Source organism: Corvus kubaryi, unplaced genomic scaffold (assembly GCF_017639235.1).
Source record: "Corvus kubaryi isolate FWS band 111438036 unplaced genomic scaffold, C.kubaryi_AGA036_p1.0 37382, whole genome shotgun sequence".
NCBI lineage: Eukaryota > Metazoa > Chordata > Aves > Passeriformes > Corvidae > Corvus > Corvus kubaryi.
In genome coordinates, this window is record NW_024581124.1 from 1,194,403 (window position 1) to 1,216,759 (window position 22,357).

Genomic DNA, 22,357 nt, shown 5'->3' on the forward strand with positions numbered 1-22,357 from the left:
ACCTCATTAGGTGGAATAAACAAGGCAATATCTGAAACCATACTTACCGAGTCTACTGGTTCTCTTAATATAAATTTAAAATAAGAGGCCATCCAGCCTGGAAAAATCTCAATGGTTATTCAGTTTACACACAGAAACAGAGAGGTATCAACATTTCCTTAATAAAAGGTCTGAGTCTGTCTACTTCTTTGTTTCCTTAACACATACTTCAACCAAGAGAGACAGCATTCAGATCAAAAAGTATATCTATTGTAAGCAGAAATCATGTGTACAAAATTAAGTAAGTACAATCACACATTTACTAGAAAAAAAAATTCTTTATTCATTATTTAATTCACAACACAATAAATATTGGGATCACAGATATGAGGGACCCAGCAAAGCTCAGACTTGTTTGCACCATGGTGTGGTTTGACAAACAAATCCTCATCAGCTGGCATCCTGAGAAGCCTGACTACATTTTTTTTTACATTTTCACATGCAATCAGTAAGTTGCAATGTAGATCAGTTGTTTCAATTTACATTAGTCGGGCTTTAAAAAAAATTCTTAAGCACCATCCCTGGTGAATCCTTCAGGAAAAAAAGCACAATCACAGTATGTGTCATTATTCTGTCTTGCTGTTGATTCTGACATTATTATGTAGGTGTGATGGTATGTTTAGTTTTACTTCAGGGGGCAACAGAATTTTCCACTAAATGAGGAACAGAACCAGGCTGCTGTTGAAGAGACCAGAACAATTTCATGCAGGCCACTCAGCAATTCTAAAACCAAGACAGTTCTGTTTCTTCTGAAAATGATGACATGCCTTAGTTTCACACTCGATATACACTGAGGACACATTTCCTTGAGATCACTCTATTTGCTGTCCCAAATAATTAATTTGAACTTTATGATGAATGAAATTAACTCATCTGTCTGTAGAGACAGATAACTCCGTCTGCTGGATGCATTGGTAGGGCAGAGAAGAGAAGCAGATTTTACACGGTTAAACACCAATGCTTTCATTTGGGGAAACAAAAGGAACTATAATAGGTAAACACTAGAAAGAAAATCTTGCATGCATACACGTTAAAGTTTTGTCAGAGGTGAGCTGCTTCTCACAGCAAAATCTCTCTTAGGCTGTATCTCTGTATTTTGGAATATTAAGTAAAACATTTTAAGAAACCCTAATTTACTATGAACTCTTTTTTTGTAAACAGCTGGGGAAAATCTAGCAAGGGCTTTTGCTGCATCATACTCATAAGGACCTTTATTAAAGGAAACAAACTTCTGAATGTGCAGGTATGCACCTATTTTTATAGATACAAAGTTTTCATCATTTCCTCTAAAGGCAGCTGCAAAATTCAGGCATTGTTTCAACTACACTTCCAATCCAAATATTTCTTGTCAACTACAAACTTATGGATGACTTCACAGATGAAAAATGGCATCAGCAGATCTGACAGGGAATGCCACTTAAGAGTCAAATTGTATCACTCCTTCCTATTTTATGGACCAGAAACCTGGACCAAAAAAAAATCAGGAAAGTTTGTAGAGAAAACATTTAGGACTTCTTTTGTTGTTAAGTTAAAACAAATATTTGAAAATTTAATATTCTCATATCAATGACAGTGTGATAAATCCTGTTACATCCTACTTTACAAGGAAGTTTTGATCCCTTTTTTCCTAATAGTTTCTCAGATAGGTACAATTCTCATGGTAAAAATGATTTCACACTTCATATAAACCAACCATTTGTCCGTGTTGCTGCAGCAGTGAAATACCAATCAAATTAAAATAGCAGATGCATACATGATCATCAGACTATTCTTCAAAACTGCAACAAGTTTGGAATGAAAATAACAAATTCCACACATCAAACACTGATATCAATTAACTGCAAAAACGATATATTTTGTTTCATCTCAGGCTGGTCTCTTCCAGTGTGCACTATTCTGCTGTAAAGGGTGCAAGAAACTGACTGTGCACATCAAAATACTGCAACTGGGATTGAAATTCAGTGCAGTTTGGTTTGTGTTTGCCTTTGTCAGGCTACCTCCTTAACAGGGTTCTGCCCAAGAAGCTTCACTCAGATTTGTTCCTTTCCTGCCACAGATGAGCCAGCACCTCCCCCTTCTGGAGATCCCGAAAATCAGCAGGAATGTGCAACAGGGTAATGCTTTCTTACTCGGGCCAGTACGGAGGGAAAAAAAAAAAAAAAAAAAAAAAAAAAAAAAAAAAAAAAAAAAGAAAAAGAAAAAAAAAAAAAGTCGTAGATGATTATTTTATATCTTTGCTCAGAGCAGGACCATTTCTTCTCTGGATCAGTGTTTAATCTAGTTCCCTTCAGTAACGTGTTTTATTAAAGCCAGACATAAGTCAATTCAGATATAGTCTCCAGCTCATCAGCAAGAAAGTCTTAAAAACAAACCAAGAAAATATTTCAGCTTCAGCCATATTTCTGCATTCTATAAAACAGAAAATGCTGCATAAGGTGGATTATTAGTGGGTTTTACTCTACTTGTCAGCTCAATGTACATTGTTCAAGCAGTAATTTGTGAGATGCATCAATTTAGTTTGGACTAAGCTGAATTAAAAATTTCAGGAGTAGGCAGAGGCACCCCTATAAAATCCAACACTTCCTTTAGCACCTCTGAGATCATTCATTCTCAGTCCTCACCATAACAATGTTACCAGGCTGCTGCTGATTAATCCATTGTGATTCTTCCAGCAGCAGTATGGCTTCAGGTGATTTTCTATTAAATTCCTTTACACATTACCTTTTAAAGGAAAAAACCCAAAGATGACTGCTTACCCAGAATCAGTAATGAGCAATCCAAGCATGCAGGACAAAGCATCCCACCAAACTTCTAAGGGATGCCCTGTCTGACTGTCAGCATTTTAGACTATTCTGCTGGCAGTCAGTCATGCCAACAGGGCAACCCAAATGACAACTGCTTCATTTGTAGATAGCCTCAGATGTCATGAGCTTTAGTTATATTTATATATAAAATACTGTAATTATCCCTAGCTCCCAGCAAGAGAAGAGCTTTAGGCACTTTGAAAGAGAGATTTGTTGCAGCAGGACTATGTTGGTTTTAGAACTGTGATGGTGCAAGGAAAATTTTTTGGCTGTGAGAAAAAGCTGTCTTCAAGGAGAACGAGAAAGATTCCTGTAACCTGAACCATTAAAGCTGTTTCAACTCTAAGTGCCCCTTTTCTTTACAAATACGTTTTGTGCTTTTTTTCATTCTTTCCAGGGATGGTACTTAACCTCAGCAGCCTGTGACGGTTGCATCCAAGCCAGAACGCTTTGTAATGTGCAACTTGGTAACTTCTTCAGCACAGGTAGGGTGAATGCCAACTGTCTTCATCAGCTGAGGATATGTAGCACCACATCTACCAAAAAAACAACAAAAAAAGAAAGACACACAAAGTCAAATGCTATTCACCTGAAGCAGCTAGAAGGTGCTAAAACATCAAAGTAATTCTGCTCTCGTCCATTTTATCGGGTAGAGGAATTGCATTTGTTCTTCAAACACTGCTGTCTATTATTTCTCAGGCACTTACACAACACGTAGACGCCCAGCTTCACAACACTGAGGTAGGAAAGAATTGTCATAAGAGTTGAGACAGAGAGAATTAAGCAATTTACCCCAAGTCACAACTGAGCCTGTGGCAAAAACATATGACAAAACTGCAACCTTCAGCTTTTCTTGTACATACATGTGTGTTTCACTAACTCCAGATGGAAAAAAATGCACACATACACACAGAGGAAGAAAAACTTAATTAGAACTGCTGGAAAGAATCTGCTGAAGGAAGTAATACCAGCATATTCTTCCATGAACCTAAAGTCTCTGATGCTTACAGTGAACATACCAATGTTATAAGCAGAGGGAAAAAAAGTCTCTCATTTGAAAAAAACAACCAAACAAGCAAACAAAACCCACTAAAACCCCCTTGTGCTACAATCCCACTTGCTTAATTCCATTACTTGTCCAGTAACATTCTTAAGACTTGATGACTTTCTTTTGAACTGCTATTCCTGGCAGGTCATGCTGTAAGAATAGCTGAAATGGCTCTAAATTTAAGAATTGTTTCAAGCTCTCTATGGAATAATGTTATCTCCCTCTACAAAATACAGGGAAAGGAGCCATAGATGCCTTCTGGTGCCTCCCCTTACATCCAAAAAAGCACTGACAGGCAAAAGATCTTTGCTGACCACAGATGTTACTGGAGTGCTAGGTGGGGAAATAAAATGAAAAATCATCCTTCGGAGAGGCTGAAGCAAGACCTAATATTTGACAAAGGAGAAGAGCAGCTTTTACAGTGGAGGTTCCACATTGAAAACTCTGTGCAATGCAATAGAAACCAATACAAGAATCTGACCTGCTGAAAACCTCTTACTGTGGCTAAAGTTTTCATTTCCCTCAAGCAAGGCAGAAAAGCACTCCAGTTTCATGTGCTTCCTTTTCAATGGTTATTTTGGATAAAACTTCAAAACAATGACATCCTAAAAAATGTAGTTCTAGAATCTACACCACTGGCAATTAATGGACTACAAACACATGTTGAAAATGTGTACCGAGGGTACACTGCAATCAGTGATTTTCAAGATATTCCTCACATGATACTTGCGGTCCTGCCTTCTTAATCCTTTCTGCTTTTCATTTATAATAGTCACTCACAACTGCAGGACTAAAACTGCAGTAAAATGGTGATCAAATTTAGGAAAATGAACTGACATCACAACTGGAAATGATTTATTGTGTCCCAGACTACTTTCTTTGAAGAGGGAGTTAAAAACTATAATTTTGTAATGTAAATATAGGAATCAACATTTCTGAAGATGTGAATCAGCAATAAGAAAGGGAAATTAAAAAACAAATAAGAAATAATTGTAGCACACAAGAAGCATAGCAGGAATTTTCCATTTAACCAGAGAGGACCGAGAATCACTCCTTATTCCTTCAAATGGAGGACTTCTATATTAATATTTGAGCACAATCTTAAACAAGATCAGATCACAAAAGATAAGTTTGTTATTGCAATTATCAGATTGCTTCAAACAAAAGTACCTTCCATCTCCCATCATCCTACAGAAGTTTCTTTTTTACTATATTATATTTAGCTTTTACCCCAGAAATATAAGAATTCAGGCAAATCCTTCCTGAACTTTCAAGGAGCCATGGCCATGCAAATTTAAAGATGAGATTAGGAAAGGAAATGCTTGTAAAGAAAGGTTTTTCTCAAAAGCACAGATGTCTTTTTAAAGAAGTAGCTTGCAAAACTGTATGGTGATTTCCTATCCTGTGCACAGAATGCAAAAGAAGCTACACGGAAAAAACTAACATTACTAAGTTAATGCACAATTCTGGTTTTTGCTTTAACTATATCAAATAACAATATATTTTCCTCAGTTGTTCCCTAACTATATCCAGTATTACAGTAACTAAATCCAGTACATCTTAATGAAGAACTGCAGTATTTTCAGTGAAAATATGTGCAATACTCTATAAAAGTAACAAAAAGCATGCATTCTTTATAGTGTTGCCAAAACTAGGCAGTTATCTTTTATAATCTTACAATAACTTAAGAAGCAGGCTTTAGAAGCTAGAGACATTCTTTTGTACTTACTTGATTCCAAGAGCAAATCCTTGAATAACTTCGCCTGCATTTGGTCCAATGAAATGAAGGCCAAGTATTCGTTGCTCCCTCTCTCGTAAGCACACCATCTGAAAACAATACATCACATAGAGAGAGATCTTTTCTCAGAACACTTAAAGATAAGGCATGAAGATGAATTGAATGAAACTGGAGTGCCCCAAGATCCTAGTTCAGCTGTTTATTTCCAGTGTGCCAAAAGCTTATGCACTTGCTTAAGTCTTACTGACTTGAATAGCTCTTACTCTTATTGTCCTTAAGCACTTTCCTGAATTGAAGCTTTATTAGTGTATTTCTTTCAGACTTGAGGGAGCCACTGACAACAATAATTTCTTATTGAATGTGTTGAATACTTTGTTGTTTGCCATTTGTATGAAACCCTGTAAGTACTTTCTATAGTCTGGTGACCAGACCAGTGCTCTTTTCCACTGAGTGGCCACCTCAGCACTTCTCCAAGCCTGTGCAGTTGTTTTCATCAGCTATTTTTTCACAGATGACCACTACCACTATCAGCTGTATTCTCACAGATGACCACTTCTAATTACAGGATATTTTGTGCCTTTGTGACTCAGTCAGTAAACACTTACAGCAGCATGTTTGGTGAGATACATTTACCACACACCTAAAAAGGAGTCGAGCCTCAGAAGCAGCCAAAGATGAAGGTTAATAAGTATCTGGGAGAGCCTGAGTCATTGCACACTTAACTTTTATTAGAGGACTTAATGAAAACTTTTTAGTTCCTGTAAGGACACCATCTTTATAATTATGAAAAGAAAGTCAGTCTCTCCCTGCATCCTCTCATCAAGCATTAAATTATCACTAACCTACTAAGTTCTGCTATTCAGTAAAAGCTTACATTCTTTCATCAGGAATGCCAGGAACAGCAGCAATCCTGATGTGGGACTTTCAATATTAAGGAGTTTTAAAGGAAAAATTCTTGCAATAGAGTTTGAAACACTCAAGTTACATGTTTGTTTTTATGTTTTGAGAGTTTAGTAAGGACTATATTAAATATCATCCAACAACGGTTATGCTATTACTACTTCACCCTTAAATATTTACTCTAATTGACATAATTCAAAGGGAATACATAAAATGGAACATCATCACTTTAGTTACACTTGTACTTGGGACACTTAAGGCAAGCACATACATAATTCAGATGTGACAAAAAACAGTCAGAAAAACTGCAATTATTGACAATGGACATTCCTTACATAACAATAACAACATAATATCGTATAATATAATTGATGGACTTATTTATGCAAAGAAGACTGTTCCCTGATGTTGAGGAGAAAAGAAAGAAAAAGAAAATTGTTATATACTCTACCAACACTACACTTCATCTTATCTAAGATTCTCTACCATGGGCAAGAGTATCAAAAACCTTTCCAACACTGAAGCAACTGGATTGCTGCAGAAGGCACTTTTCAGGTCTGACACTTCAGTCTAAACCGGGAGCTTTTTTGCTTCCATGAGTAGAGATTGACTAGTTAATGTAGTTTTGTAAGCCTTATGCTTAATTTTTTGAAGGTATCATACTTTTGGCAAGAGGTGCTAATATAAATATTACATGTAACCAGTTAAGAACTTTGCTGGGAAAAGCAGAGATTGATCTCTATAGAATTTAAAATATTTCTTAGGACCTTAAAAGCAGTTCAAAGATGGTATTAATCAGCAGAATGTCAGTTCTGAAAAATGCTTATATCTGTAAAGCAATTTCAAGATGTCTGTCACCAAGAAAATATCCATCTTGAGATGTTTTTTTGCCAAACAGTCCTCTTTAAAGCTGGCTGTATCATATCCCGTTTTAACTTAAAAGCAAGTTAAAAGCTCACAAAACTCACTTTCACATAGCATTGAGTTGTATCTCTTTCAGCCACTGTAAACTCTAAAGGTTTGTAATATGCATGGTACACCTGGTAGGAAAAACAGTAACGTTTTGTGTTAGAGAGTACTATTGTATCAAAACTTGCTATTTATTATTATAGTGACTACTGTTACTACATATTTATACCATTATACAAAAACTGATTTATTTATAACCTGTTCATTATTTTAAAGAAAAATATGGAAAGCACAGTAAGAGCTTAACACAAACCTTCCTCAGAAAATCATTACATTAAAAACAAAACTGAAAAAAACTTCACAAATAATGCTACTTAGACAAATTAAAGGAAAAAAACTAGCATTTTTAAGCTTCTCCCAAAGGTTCAATGCCTTGTTTACTGAAAATAATCAAATCCAAGGATCTTTTCATATCTATAACAATGTATCCCACAACAAAACCCAAACTGTAATTTTTGCATTCTGAATAGTAAATTCTTATTTTTTCATTAATGAGTTTCCCTGGGGCAAGTAAGAGTAACACAACATATCTTTTCAAGGGTGACTTGTTGAAAGCAACATAACCGTTATTTAATGATGCTGCACAATGTAACTTTCTAAAATGGCAGCTACTCTAAAGCTGTCACACCCTATCAGCAACTTTAAACCCAATAGGTAACAGTTCCCATTGTGACCTGCTGCAATTCTACCAAAGTTCTGAGCACTTGGAGACACCAACTCCCTAACTGTAAACACAGTATTTTGGGGACCAAAAGTTTTACTTGATACAGCAGTGAAAGTTCTGCCTTTCCACAGGGCAACTCTGACACCAACTAGAAAATTAAAGATGTTTTCATACCTCAATATTATCTGATCCGTGACATTGCACAGCTGCTTCTTCTGACAGTCCAACACACCCATATTCCAAGGGAGTGAAGACTGTGGTAGGCACCTGCTCAGGAGGAAGCAGAAGGTGTTACTGTTGAACCATGTGAAGCAGCTGCCTGTCAGACACTTGTGCATGACTGAGGGGTGCAGCTCGGGCACACACCTCCACTTTGGCTGCTGTCAAAGCTAGATTCCAGGTGATAAAACACAATTCCTTAAAAATTCTTTAAAAGAAAAAAGCTAAAGATTTTTCTTAGTGAAAAGAGACAAAACAACTCACATTGTCATAGTCCATCAGTTCTGAAGACTGGCCGAAAAGACGCTGAGCCAGCAGTTTTCCTGCAGCTATTGCTGTGGGTGTTAATTCAGGACGGCCCTAAGAAGAGAGCACAAAGCTTTGTTTGAGCTAAAAGAGAAGCGGCATCCAAAGATTTCTCCTGGGACAATGGTCAGAGGAAGGCCAAATCTTTGGAATTCCAGCCTGGTAGCCAGGGCTCCAAAAAGAAAAAGCAGTAATAATTTCTGTCCAAACATGCTTTTAAGTCTGAGTTTACTATCTGTCTTAATGGAGGGAAAATGTCACAAATATTTTAAATCTTTATATCTTATCATGTCACCTCTTGAAAAGCAGCACATATTCACGTGCTAACTGTTCACTTCCCCCTTTCTCTCCAAAGTAAGCCATGAAGACATTTTTTAGAGTGTCTTTTTAAAGCAGGAAGAGCCAAGTTTAAAGCAATAGTGTTTTTATAATATCAGACCTTTAAAAAGAATTTTTGTCTGACACATTTTTACAGAACACAGGCACAAAACCTAGCTATTTGTGGACACTATTACTGACTTCTGTGCTGGTCCTGACCTATGGGGTGAGCTGGTGCCGGTCTCAGGCTCTGCTATTACAGAGGGGCTTGAAAGGGACTGCTATTGGCAAATGCAAACTTCCTGCAAGTGAGAAATGGAACGATAGCAGGATATGACCAGGATGTGCTCCGGTTCAAACCATGAGTCCTGGCTACTTTTTATATCCAAACAGGGCTATGGCTGTGCCAGAACCCTAATTCTGAGCGCTGGCACACTACCACTGGAGCATCAGAACTGCAGAGCTGGTTTTAAAGAACTTGAACGTTTTTGCAAATTGAAGTAAGGCATTTGCAAGAGAATATTTTCAAGTCCAAGGAATAACAGTATGTATAAGTTAATGAGACCAAACAAAATTCATAAATCTAATAAAAAAACCCCATTGATTAAGAGTTCATCCAATACATATCATCAAAATGCTTGTCTGACATGAGAAAAGAGGTCACAAGTCCAGAAGGAATGATGTGGACACATAAGAAAACCAAAACTTAGAAACACCTTTGGGGGACAACATGGAATGCTTTATAAAACGTGTGAAGTTTTGATTCACACAGGTCCTATTTAGATACCACACTTGTCACACTCCTGCAAAGCCCTACTTGGAGGCAGTCATTCAATAAGCTCTCAAAATCAGTTCTCAGCAGAAAATAAAATAAGGATTCCCCACCACACACATTCAAAGCTTTTCACTTCTTTTTCATTATCCTGAAGTTTTTTAGCATTTACTGGAATCCATTCTCTTTACCAGCTTATCTTTTTTTCTACACTGGTAGATGGACTCTGTACATGGTTTTAGCTACCATTTTCTTCAGTACACATACCATATAAATTATCTACCTATTAATAGGCATCTAGACTTTAATCTGTACTAATAACCACTTAAAAGTTCCATTGCAAAAAGCAATCTGAAACATTATATCTAACCTGATAACAGAAATCACAATTCTAATTGTTAATGAAGACTAATCTATTTTTCCTCCACAGTTCATGACAAATCACAAAACTGCAAGTCTATCCCTTTTTCCTTCTAACATCACATTGTGTCAAGTCACAATTTTTCATTTTGATGTTCAAGTCTGTAAATGTAATTTACCAGATGAAATTTGTTTTTTCTTATACACATTTGCCTGAAACATGTCTGCCAATCATTTCTGTAGCAGGAAATGTATGTTGTTTTGGCATTCCAGAAATGAATAGAAGATTGGAACGAGAGATAAAATTGTGAAAGCACTGCCATGCATTCCATAAAACCCAACTAATTACTAAAACACCCATGCAGATAAAGCCCAATTCCTCATAAACAATGACTTAAAGACCTTCCTTGGTAAATATTTGAAATGAACATTCACTTTGCAGTCATGTGTAGAACTACTCTGCTGATAATTATGGACACAAATTGTTCATAAGAATCCTCCAATGGATTATACATTTAACTGTGATGGTCCTAAGAGAGTTTAAAAAGCTTTGAAGTGATGTGTATTTGTTCTAACACAACTCTTTTTGGTCTCATTTCTATTCAAAGCAACATACTGTACATTCCACTTTCTCTACACATCTTTGTTGTAACACCCTTTGAAATATGACAGATGTAGAGTGGCCTGACCATGTGATAAACCTCCTTCTGAGAAAATGTCTTTAGAGTGTGTGCCATGCTTTTCAACAAGAACACTACTGGAGGAAGTATTTTAACACAGAGGGTTTATATCAGCACTGAAAAAAAAGATTCAAACTAAAATTCCAGCTTGATCTTCCTCTTCCTGAGTACGGAAAACGAAAATGCTGAAATGCAATTTCACCTGTCAGTTGAAAATAATATTTTGCCAAAACACAAAAAATGTTTTTTGAGGGTACACAAACTGACTGACATCTGGAAGATTTTCTCCCCCTGTCTTCCATATGAACATCTTGGGTAACATTAGGATTCCATTTGTCATACAGGGGTGCAACAAGACACTCATGCACACATAGTTTCCCATTCGTACCAGCTGGGTATGACTTCCAAATGAAAACAGTCACTCTGAGCAATCAGGAAACTCGCCTGCCCCCTCTCTCACTCCCCTTCCAGCCAGGGCACTGAATTCAAACCAAAAAAGTAGTTCTTGCTTTTTGGTAGCAATTTAGTGTTTATTCAGTGTGGAGTGGTAAAGGAGGGAGGAGGGCTTGGGAACTACTTGCAAAATTTGAGCAGAAGCACTTCATGTTAGCAAAGAAACTCTGACAGAGACAAAGCAGAGCAAAGAGAAATCCTGAGCAGGAACACTGGAGGTAAAAATAATTCTTATAATGATTCTTAAGGATCATTGATGCTCACTCACAGGAAACAAGATTGCCCTTCCTGTGCCCTTTTGGTAGGTCACACCCAGAAAGTACCACAACCAAGCTCTGCAGCTTTGTGGTTCTTAGCAGGATGCACTTGATTCTCGTGTGTGTGTTAATGAGATGTGCACCAACACAGAAATTTCTTTCAGTGCTGGTTCCCATGCCAATGAAATTTATTATCTAAATTAATTCTGCTTTAAAAAAAACCCTAAACTAATTTAAGTACTCAAATAAAATAAATTTCATTGCTTAGCAAGTGGAATTACATTGTGCTGAATTCAGATAAGATAGCAGCAGTAATTCTTTTTATCTCTAAACACTTGAATGTATGAGTACTATATGACAATCTCTTTAATTCCCTGCATTGAGCCAATATGCAGATAAAAGCTTAAGGAAATATTTCTGGAGAGCACTGACTTAACTTTTTCATTTTCTCCCTCAATTGTACACTGGGCACAGCGTAGAACTGTGTTGTTGTTTTTAACACTTATATTTAGAAGTGTCTATTGAACCACTCAAGTTCAAAAATCTGCACTAATGAGGACAAAAGCAGGAAAAGGAAATCCAAGTTTTAACAACAAAATGAAAATGACAAATAAATGAAGACATGATTTTTTAGATCCAGGGTATGAAAGAGGAGAGCATCCTGCCTCCAACTTTATATTTCTTATTTAACTAAATCCTCAAAGGGCAGAAGACAAAAAGCATCCAAAAGGAAATTACTTGCCCAAAATAACACTGCAGATTGGCAGCAAAATAAGCAAGAGAATCTAAGCCCTGCCAGCATTGCCTCTAACAACTGCTTCTTGGATGAAATTAAAAAGAAAATTTTGGAAAGCAGGAGGCCCAGCCAAGGCATATGTATCAGGAATAAGCAGGTGTAGGAGGTTATTGTGGGCAGAAAGTGGACTTTAGGAAATATCCCAGGGCAAGAAGTGACAAATATAAAGGGAATCTGCATGTGAAATGAGAAGAAAGGAGAGGAACTCTACAAAATCCCAATGCTCTGAGTGACTGGACAGGACAACAGGACAGAGAAGTTGTGTAGAGTAGGGGAGGGAAAAAAAGGAGAAATACCTGAGAAGGAAAGAGTTTTAACACAATTTAAAAGGAAATGGCAAATCCTTCACATGAAGATGGAGACAGACAGGAAGAAACACATGTCTACACAGAGGGAAGAGGTCAGGAGTGGTCAGCAGATTTATGAGATTTAAGTGTCTCTGGCAGCTCCAGAGCCCAATCAGAAATTCGCAGGGCTATTCCCAAGTCATCATCTAACCCATTACATCTCTTCAGAAACTAAAAGCACCTGTAGGGTTTATACATTTGAGAGACCTTTAAAATATTTTAAACATGGCAGAAGGAGAAATCTTTTAAATTTCTCTAAAATTATACTATATATAGTGTTTGGATATTGTTACAGTATTTAACTTTACCAGACTTGTAAAGCAGATGCCTGCACTATATGAAAAACAATCTTGATAGGAAGACCTCAGTTCCATAAGGTTCAGTAACAGGTGAGAGAACTCTGAATCCTGCAATGCCCAGCCTCTGTATTCTACATATTGCCCAAATTTTGCAGGCACAGCGGACAGATGATGACAACATTCCCCTGTAAATCTACAGTTCAGAATCCAGACAAACATTTTTTAGTAGTCAACATATTTGAAGATGCCCAACTTACAACAGATAATCTGAGCTCTTATGTAAAAAGAAAATTGGCAGATTGAAGGTATTTAAGTGCACATTTATCGTAACAAGACATACTTGTCATATATGACTATAGATTATCAATAGCACTAGAATAAGGCCATAGAATCTGGTTTTATCTCTCTAACAAGTAAATTATTTTGCTTAAGTTATAATGTCCCCTCCTTATAAAACAAGAAAAAAAACCCAAACAAAACCCCACACCCCTCATGTTTATTTGGTATAATCATTCATGAATCATGAGCAAAAGTCAAATGCATTTAGTATTTCCAGCAATTACTTTTTCTTATTCTAGAGGAAGGAACTTTTGTCAGAAGCATTTTCCGTCAGAGAGCTGAAAAGCTGTTTTGTGATTAGTCTCTATTAACACCCAAAATACTCCAAATGCAATCACAGAACTTGTCACGGTCATTCCCAGTAAATGTATTCAGCTACAGAAGGTAAGAACTGCTTTAACTCAGCATTCACAGACAGTATGAAGTCATATGTCAAAAGTGATAAAAACATTATTAGAAAGATAATTGAAGTGATAAAGACATCATTATTAGCCTGTGACCAATGATGCATTCCCTGATAAACATCAGCAATAACCTCTCATGCTGAGATACTTCACAGGATCCCTGTGAAGGAAATTACTGGCCCAGGTGGCTGGCATAAACACTCCAGCTCTGCCAAGTGAAAAAGTGCAAAACACTAAGATATATGCTAGAGCATGACGACATCTGGGGACTAGTTATTAGTCAGGAACAAAGTTGGCTTCCTGTTATTGTAAAATAGTTTATGTAGACTCAGTACCTCTGTTATGTCTCCAACTGCATAAATGTGAGGAACAGAAGTAGCTTCACTGGCATCAACAATAATCTTTCCAGTTTCAGAATCAGTTTTCACTCCAACTGTCTCCAAATTGAGAGTTTTGGTGTCAGGGACTCGGCCTTAAGAAAAAAAAAAAAAAAGAAATTAAAGTAAAAGCTATTGGAAAACTTCAGCAGTGTTAATCTAAAAAGCTGGCATCCTCCACTGTGGGTCTCCAAGAACTTCATGCTATTTGACAGTCCAAGCAGAAACATGACAAAACTTATAAAAGCTGCAGGCGTGGAAAGTATGGATATGACATTCTGTGTGAAAGGAGCTCGATCATTATTGCCTTTGCTCAGACTTCAGAGGGTTATCCTTTTTAAATATGGAGGACAGCACCCACTGGAAAAAGTGCAAAATACACACGACTTAATAGTTATTGAACATTTTAAATTCGGCTTCCTAATGTAGCACAAATATATATATAAAAACTAAGCAACTTCTATACTGAAAATTTCCAATAAAATGGCACTCATTGCCAACAGTGTGTTGCGTATATTTTTTGGATAAAAATTAATAATGCTGTTCAATTTTAAACATTCCTGAAGTCCTTGTTTCTTGTAATCTGAATATACTTATTTTTAGTTCCCTCAGCTTAGATGAAAAATTTTATCAACTTTACTCTCAAGTCCTTAATGCTGATTTAGTTATCTCAAACTGTATTTGAGCTATTTCTGTAGAGTTTAGAAACATTATTTTAAATGTATTTAAAAATAAATGAGGCAAATCCAACCAAGCCCAGATTTTATTACAGCTTCCTATTCCAATGATATCAAATTATCTCATATTTTAAAAACATATTTTTGTAGTTTTCTGCATAGTTACCCCTTAGATCACCGAAGTCTTAATAGCATTACACTGAGCTTTCTATAAAGTATCTAAGGAAGCAATTCCCAACCCAGAAATCGGAATCTTAAAGCCTATCCAACTTGTTTGAAAGTTAATAAGCTCAGTGAAATTATGAGGTACTCACAAAATTTTTAAGGCTACACAGGATCACATAGGAAAAAAATTACCTGAATATATCCAAATTAAGGAAATTTTATAACATTGTATCTGTTTTAGAGGCTTTAAGTGAATATGGATATATCTACACATACAGGTCTCCTTTGCGTTAGCTGTGATTTTTGCATTTGATGATAATACAGAGCTATAGCAAAGCAAAACAAAAAGGGAAATGTGTTTTCATTATAAAAACAACCTCTTTGATGTTAAGGTAGGAAATTATTAAACAAAAGGAAAACCTGGCTTGTCAATACAGACCTAATTATATGTAAACATATGATTCACTGCTTTATACATCTGCCATATAGCCAGGCCCCTCAAACAATGTCACATCTGAATGCCTCTGTAAAGACTTCTGTGTATTAATTTCATCTGGTGAAACCAACACTTCCTCTGGGAGTACTGACTGAAGCTGTCGGCACTTGGCTATCTGTCTGTCTTCCCTTCTGTTGTCCCCATGGGATGCTGATCTGCTGTTCCTTCTCTGCCCCCTGCTCCCCAGTCCTGATGCTATCAGGCAACAAAAATAATAAACCTCCAGGACCTTATCTTGGCTCGGATGTGAAACAACTTCCTACCGTTGTATTTCTTTGTGTATTGAGAGTAAAGCCTGGGTATTCTGCAAATGGACAACTAATGGGGTTTTCTAGTTTCCCCTTTTTCCTGCCAGGCAGAGCCAAGAGAAAACTTAGCACGCAATGGCAGGCACTGAAAGAGGAAAAAAAGAAAAACTGTCAATAGAGTAATTTAAAGACCTGTGACAACAACAGTTGAGTCTATCAAATCTGCAGGATAACACTTAACCTTTCCATTCCAGTCTATTTTAACACATGTACAGCCCGGTATTAATAGTTAAGAGTTACAAAAAAATGAGCTGCCTCTCACAGTGAAGTCTCTCTCTCAATTTTACTGCCTAACTATTATTTCTGAAAGCAAAACCAAAATTTTAAAACACTGAACTGAAGCTTTATTGGCCTTTAGTCCCATGCAGGTTCACCTCCATAAACCAGAATTATACTTACTGATCTTGCTTCATCTCAAATTCAGTAGCTCAGGCTCATTATTATACAGCATGTCTTGGTAGGTTATAGTGCCAAATTCAGGGAGTTCTGGTATTTCCCAACATTTGTTTACTACTATAGAATCAATTCTCACCACTTCTCAGTAGGACTTTCATTTCATACCCATAACTCCTAATTTTTTCACATTTACAAATTCAGGAAAGCATGACTTCACAGCTTATTTCTAAGATCCCAAATCCTGCCAGGCACACAAACCCACCCTTTGCCTAAAATCAGCACATGGCTTTTAGTTTGAAGATGTCCTGAAATTGCCAAAGAACAGGAGTGTATGATTGTATAGGACATAAGATGAGATTTAGCTTTCATTCAAAACAGCAAAATAATATGCCAGACATCTAGCAGAAAGGTGCACCTCAAATCTGACCCTTAAAAAGGTTACCTGCCTCCTGCACTTCGAATAGCAGACCATAATCTCATCTTTCATAGACCCATACACTTACCACACAGCTGTGAAAACCACACAGAACCCGGCTTTCAGTGCCTGTCCCCATTTGCTTTTAACTTTAAAAGCAAAGAACAACTTTTGACCTGTTTTTGTAAAATCCAGCAACATGGCTTCCTAAAGGGGCTGCCAGCCAGTTTTGCTGCAGGGAATGACAGGAGAGTGGTTGAAGCTCCCATCAGAGACCCTGGCCAGGCTGGCTGTGTTGTGATGTGGCATTTGTGCCCCATCACCCAGGGGCTCTGGTAATCACACCTGCACACAGAACAAGGGGAAGAAGTATCAGGCTGCTGTGACCTTTAGGTGCAGGACCCTCAACAGTGGAGACTGAAGCAGTTAAACTCTGAAGAAGCCAGAGGAATAGGCACAGTCAGGTAAGTAGCAGTGGTAAATGAGTGATAGCATACTCTTGCATCCAGTAAGATTTCCCAGGGTGATAAACTGCAGCTGACAGCAGAATTTTATAATGGGTCTTCCAGAGTTTCTTAACCACAGAAACTGGAATGCCTGTTTGCCTCTCAACATTTGAAAAATCTATATTGGAGCCAACCGTGCGTTTTATTGTAGATGGCCACTGTGAGGATCCTTCTGGGTGACAGGACAGTTTTTCTGGAATAAAGTTCAAGCCCAATAGTATTTTCCACTTCTTCCCTATACACGGGCATTTTGACACATCATTTTCTAACTTTATCCAGTCTCACCTCAGTCAGACCTTAATCAAAATCTTGTCTGTGTTCCCAGTCTCAATACTCTCTTCTCTGTTCTGCACTCTTTGTTCTGAGTGCCTGACACATCCCCCAAATTAGTTTCAAGACCACTAATTTTTCCTCCTTCAAGTGTCTCCTAAAACCCACAGGATGTTCACTAAAACATAACCAGCTGATAATGACTAATAAAACCAATTCAGTGTAACTACTGTTCAGATTACAGGAAAATACTGACCAGAGTAAGATTAAGTAAGGTTAAAAAAAGTTCAGAACCTTTATCACATTGATAGTGTGCACCGTTTTTACAAGGATGCTTCTGAACATTACATCCATTACTGATAAACCTGCAGAATGCCTGCCACAATTTGAAAAAAAATCTGGCCCTTAGTCAGTGCTAGGGCAGTAACTGGCTCTCTGCCAAGGCTGCTCACTGCACTCTCTCCTGCAGCACTGGCTAATAATTTTTACACTGAGAAGTCCTCTCAACAGAAAGCTTGTAGTGCAAAAACCTGGCCATGGCCATCCCCTGCACACCTGGAGTTAACAACAAAAGCAACTCCAAGTGACATGTAACCAAATTAAAAACTTACAGCATGGGACAGGCTTCTAAAATTCTACTTCTCTTGTTCTCAAGGTCCTGTAAAAAGTGAAGTGGGCTGGAAACATTTTCTGAGAAGAAATCTACAGTTCACTCTTACATTAATTCTCCCACACAAAGCTTGCTTTAACCAAAGGTTTGGTTTCAAAGGATGGCTTGGCAGTCTCAAAACCCAGTACTCAACCACCATTCCCAAGTGAGGTAGGTGGCTTCAATCTCCTTGGCACTTATAGGTGAACAGAACTGCACAAACTGTAATTATACTGTTTCCAAGAAATTCCTTTGGAGTAATTTTCTGCCATTTTTAAATCTATTTATACCATTATTCAGGTAAAGGCTAGCATCACCTATCAACTCAAATAGCACCTTAGTGCTGAAATAGTTCTGAATCCAACCTTCTTCACATGCAGACTTAGAGGCAGAGCCTGGCACATGAACAAGTTATTTTTGTAGTTACAGGCTGTAAAGTAAGTAGCATAAAATAAAGGTTACATTCAATGTTTATAGGTTGGTTAAACAAATGAAGGGAAAAGTACATTAAAAATAGCCCTGCTGAATAAAGTCTGACTGAATGTCCTTAAAACTAGATATTGGGAAAAAACCTAAAAGCACTGCCTGATATAATGGGAATGACAATTTTCATTAGGATTGCAGAAGCCATATCTTACCAAGAGAGTAATGAATTTAAGTTAATAAGAAAGAGGGAGACATGGGAAGTTCAGAACAAAGACCAAGAGCCTCAGCAAACCACAACACATTAGCATTAAGAGTTCTCTGAGATGAACCAAGGTGCATTATTTTTCATAGAATAGTTCAAAGGTTAAAAACTCGATGGCAAGATTTTGTTTGCCAAGACAAATCTAAGGCCCATTCCCCTTTCTACAGGGGCTGGCAGAGATGTGCTCACAGGAGTTGACAGCAATATTTTACCACATGGGACTTTTCACAGAAAATCTCCAAACAAAATTTGTTTCCCTGCTTAATTCAAACCGGTTTGGTTGTAAGCCTTGAAGAAAACTATTACAAAAAATGTTATGTACTTAACCCTTTCTGATACTGAACAGTGAGGATTCTATTTTACTGCACAACAAAATAAATCTGCCCAATGTCCACTCTGACACAAAGGACAATGTGCTTGATAGCCTATGATGTGCAACACCTGATACCTGTTCAGCTTTACACTGACCTAGAGCTGTAGTTCTTTTTTACAGCAAAGATGATATTATTTCAAAGACACAGTCAGGATCCTCTAAGCTTACAAATGCATTGAAATTTGAGAATGGTTGTTCCACTGCAGTCATGAGGGAGAAAACTCTTTTTATAAAGCTAAACTTAAAATCTGCTGCTGGTCATTGCTCTTTCTGTTACAGTTTACAAGTACACTACCTCACATTCTCTGACAAACTAATTCCAGGCTATTTTGCAAATATCTGCTTAGTGTAATCATCAATGCAGTGTTGCTCCTCTAGAGAGCTGGACCCCACTGGAGATGGAGTGACTTGGTATCCTTTCTAAGGATTTTGTGAATAATCAAATTTCAGTTACAGCAGTGATTTTTTGACATCTATTGCAAACTCACATGGAAATACTACTTACCACAAATTCCTTTTATATATTAGCTGTTTGCAACTGCTGCACTCCATCCACAGGTTTCAGCCCTTCAACAGCTGAAATGAACCCTCCCTACAAAGCCTGATCTCCCGCAACTTTGCCCTGCAGCTCAGAAGTTGCATCTGCTTTACAAAGGTGACAATCTCTACTCCTTTTGGATGAAGACCCCATATTTAATCTGTACATGCACACATTTACCATTGCTTTGGAGCTCAGGTAAATTAGGTATCTAACAAATATTTTTTGTATGTCCTTAAGGGCAGGGAGATATATATAGGAAGATATATATTTATAATAGTAAAAGTTTATTGGTTCTACATTGAACAAAAAAACCTCAAAATCTTATCATTTCAGGAGAATTCTCTAAAAGTCAAAGACAGCACTAGTAAGACAGAGGGACATATAGAGCTAAACTGGAAAAATCAAATAAAGGTCAAGAACAAGCTCTTGCACTGAGTTGGAATGTAACAGTATATAGTATCACAGGTCCATGACAGTTACCTACAAAACTTAGGATTAAAACTTTTAAATTACAGTAAAACGTATCAAAATGAGATTTCTTTTTTTTTCCCCTCAAATATTTTGACTAGTTAAAAAAAGCTGCTAGAAAAACAAAGAGAGCATTGTGCCTGCTTTTATTGGCTTATCCATACAAGCAGAAAATCACACATTCCAACAGCAAAACAAGACTCCTCATAGAAACACAATCTAATTTTCTTTTTAAAGGGTTGACATTTAGAGACAGTACTGTAGCTTATTAAACTGTGCCACTGTCAGTAACTATTTTTAACATTATTCATAAAATCCTACTAAAATTCCATGATGCACTGGCAAAAATAAAGGAAATATGTACTATAATTTAGGCTACAATTAGTTAACAATAGCAGCTGCTTTTTAACCAACTCTACAAGCTGATTTGCTTCAATCAGTATTGTAACTGGCACATCTGCAGACAGGAAATCCTCAACACCACCAAGTTTCCCAGCCTATTATCTGAGACACCTGGTGTGGGTGTGTTGATACAGAGCAAAACAATGAATCAAATGGACTGCACACCAATTAACCAACTTTAACTGTTAATGTGTTTAATCCTTAACGGTGGAATGCCAATTTGAACACTAAAAAAAGTCAACACAAAATCCTTAAACTATTCATTTTGCTGTTTCTAAATACGGATTGTAACTCAAATCTATGGCAAAAATTGTAATACATGTAGTTCCTCCACTGAAATAGTGAGCAAACTCATGTTACAACTGGATTGCAATAGTCTATCATGCAACCTTATTCCATTATAATTAACAGCAAACCAAGATTTTTTATTATTATTTTAACTTAATAACTCTTTTTTCCATCTTAGACAAAAGTAAACAAATTGATTTGACTTTTGACATGTGTGTCTCCAACTCAGTGTACTTTTCATCGAACCACAGAATGGGTTGGGTTTTTTACCAGAAAGCTTAAGAAAAATCAAATACAGCATTTAGAAACCCACTTTTTGGGAACAATTTCATCTCACCTCATGAATATTATTCTACAGTTTTCAGGATTGTCACGTGTCCAGATAGCATGAGCTTTTTTTGCTCTTGGCAAGCACTAGTCTGTTTGATTGGTTCTGATGAGAATAATCCATTATTATAGGCTGTTTCCACAATTTGTAGAGCCCAATGCACTTCTAAGAGAGTAGTACTTACAGAAAGGAAAAGAAAACATTTGTCACAATGCACAGCCTGCTCTCTGTTTGGGGTATTAGGAAGACATAAAGCTGACTTAACCAGGGAAATGGAACAACTGGACAATAGATTAAGTCCACTGGGCAAAATACTAAATGCTGTAAATGATCTGTTTCTGATCCTGTAATGGATCTATTCTACAACCACAAAAATCTAAATTCATGTTATAAACAAATGAAAGAGTAATGCATTCCCACTACTCTAAAACAGTAGTGGCCAGATAAAAAGAATATAAAAATAAAGTTAGTCATGGGGATTGCTAAAGCTGTTAGTAAAACTGATTATTTGTCTGCATCAAAACATTTCTTGGGCAGTATGTTTAAGCCTATTTACTTTGTTTGCCAGATATCATCTGCCTGCCAAATACCACTACTACCTTTAGTCATGCATTATTTATCTAGAATTCCAGATATTCACAAAGCTTTATAAGCACAAAAGACAAGAGGTCTCCTACTCTGGTGGGCTTACAGCCCATCTGAACCAACACAGGAACTGAGCACAGACTTGTAACAGCAACAAATGAGCAGCTTAGGGAGGCAACACCCAAGGAGTATTTTCATTCCTGTGGTCTGGAGCCTTGTACCATATATCACTTAGTGTGTTAGTCCTCGCAGGAAGTAGCATTCGTCTTGAAGGAGGCAAACCCCAGATTTAATTCCCATTTCTGGTGATTATGCTCATAGACATTTGTCTAGCATTCTTTTAAACTGATTTACTCTTAGTCATCGTATATCAGTTCCAAGGGGTCTGAGATACGTGAAAGTCCCTAACCAGATTTCAAAAAGCTATATAGTTTCAAGGTTCCCTGCAATAAGCTTGGATTTTTAGAGACAGTTACTTCTCTTTCTCTGAATTGGATGATGGCTGCAGTAACAAACTTAAGCAGCACAGTTTAGAAAAAATCCTAGAAGAAATGGTAGCCTCTTAAACAGGATAAATATGCACTTATAGTGAAGAGCTTCATGAATCACTCTGGAGTATGGACATACGAGAGAACACTACCTGCAACACAGAGCTGCTGGAATTCATGTTCTTACTCTAGTAAAAGTGAGGAAGACTAGATGGTCTCCTATTT

The 22,357-nt window shown here is 37.1% G+C and overlaps 1 protein-coding gene across 2 annotated transcripts in view; it reads right to left on the reverse strand.

Annotated features, from left to right (window-relative positions):
• Positions 1 to 297: 297 nt before the first annotated feature.
• The window catches only part of TXNRD2 (thioredoxin reductase 2), a 33,237-nt gene continuing 11,177 nt past the window's right edge, over positions 298 to 22,357 (reverse strand). The window contains exons 12-17 of one of the 2 annotated variants that reach the window (XM_042034737.1): positions 14,048 to 14,184; positions 8,646 to 8,741; positions 8,337 to 8,429; positions 7,498 to 7,569; positions 5,621 to 5,718; positions 298 to 3,379 (exon numbers count right to left, since the gene is read on the reverse strand). In XM_042034737.1, the coding sequence (XP_041890671.1) occupies positions 3,256 to 3,379; positions 5,621 to 5,718; positions 7,498 to 7,569; positions 8,337 to 8,429; positions 8,646 to 8,741; positions 14,048 to 14,184 (620 nt within the window). In that variant the 3' untranslated portion in view covers positions 298 to 3,255. The remainder of the gene's footprint in view (positions 3,380 to 5,620; positions 5,719 to 7,497; positions 7,570 to 8,336; positions 8,430 to 8,645; positions 8,742 to 14,047; positions 14,185 to 22,357) is intronic. The other variant, XM_042034738.1, reaches the window with a different exon arrangement.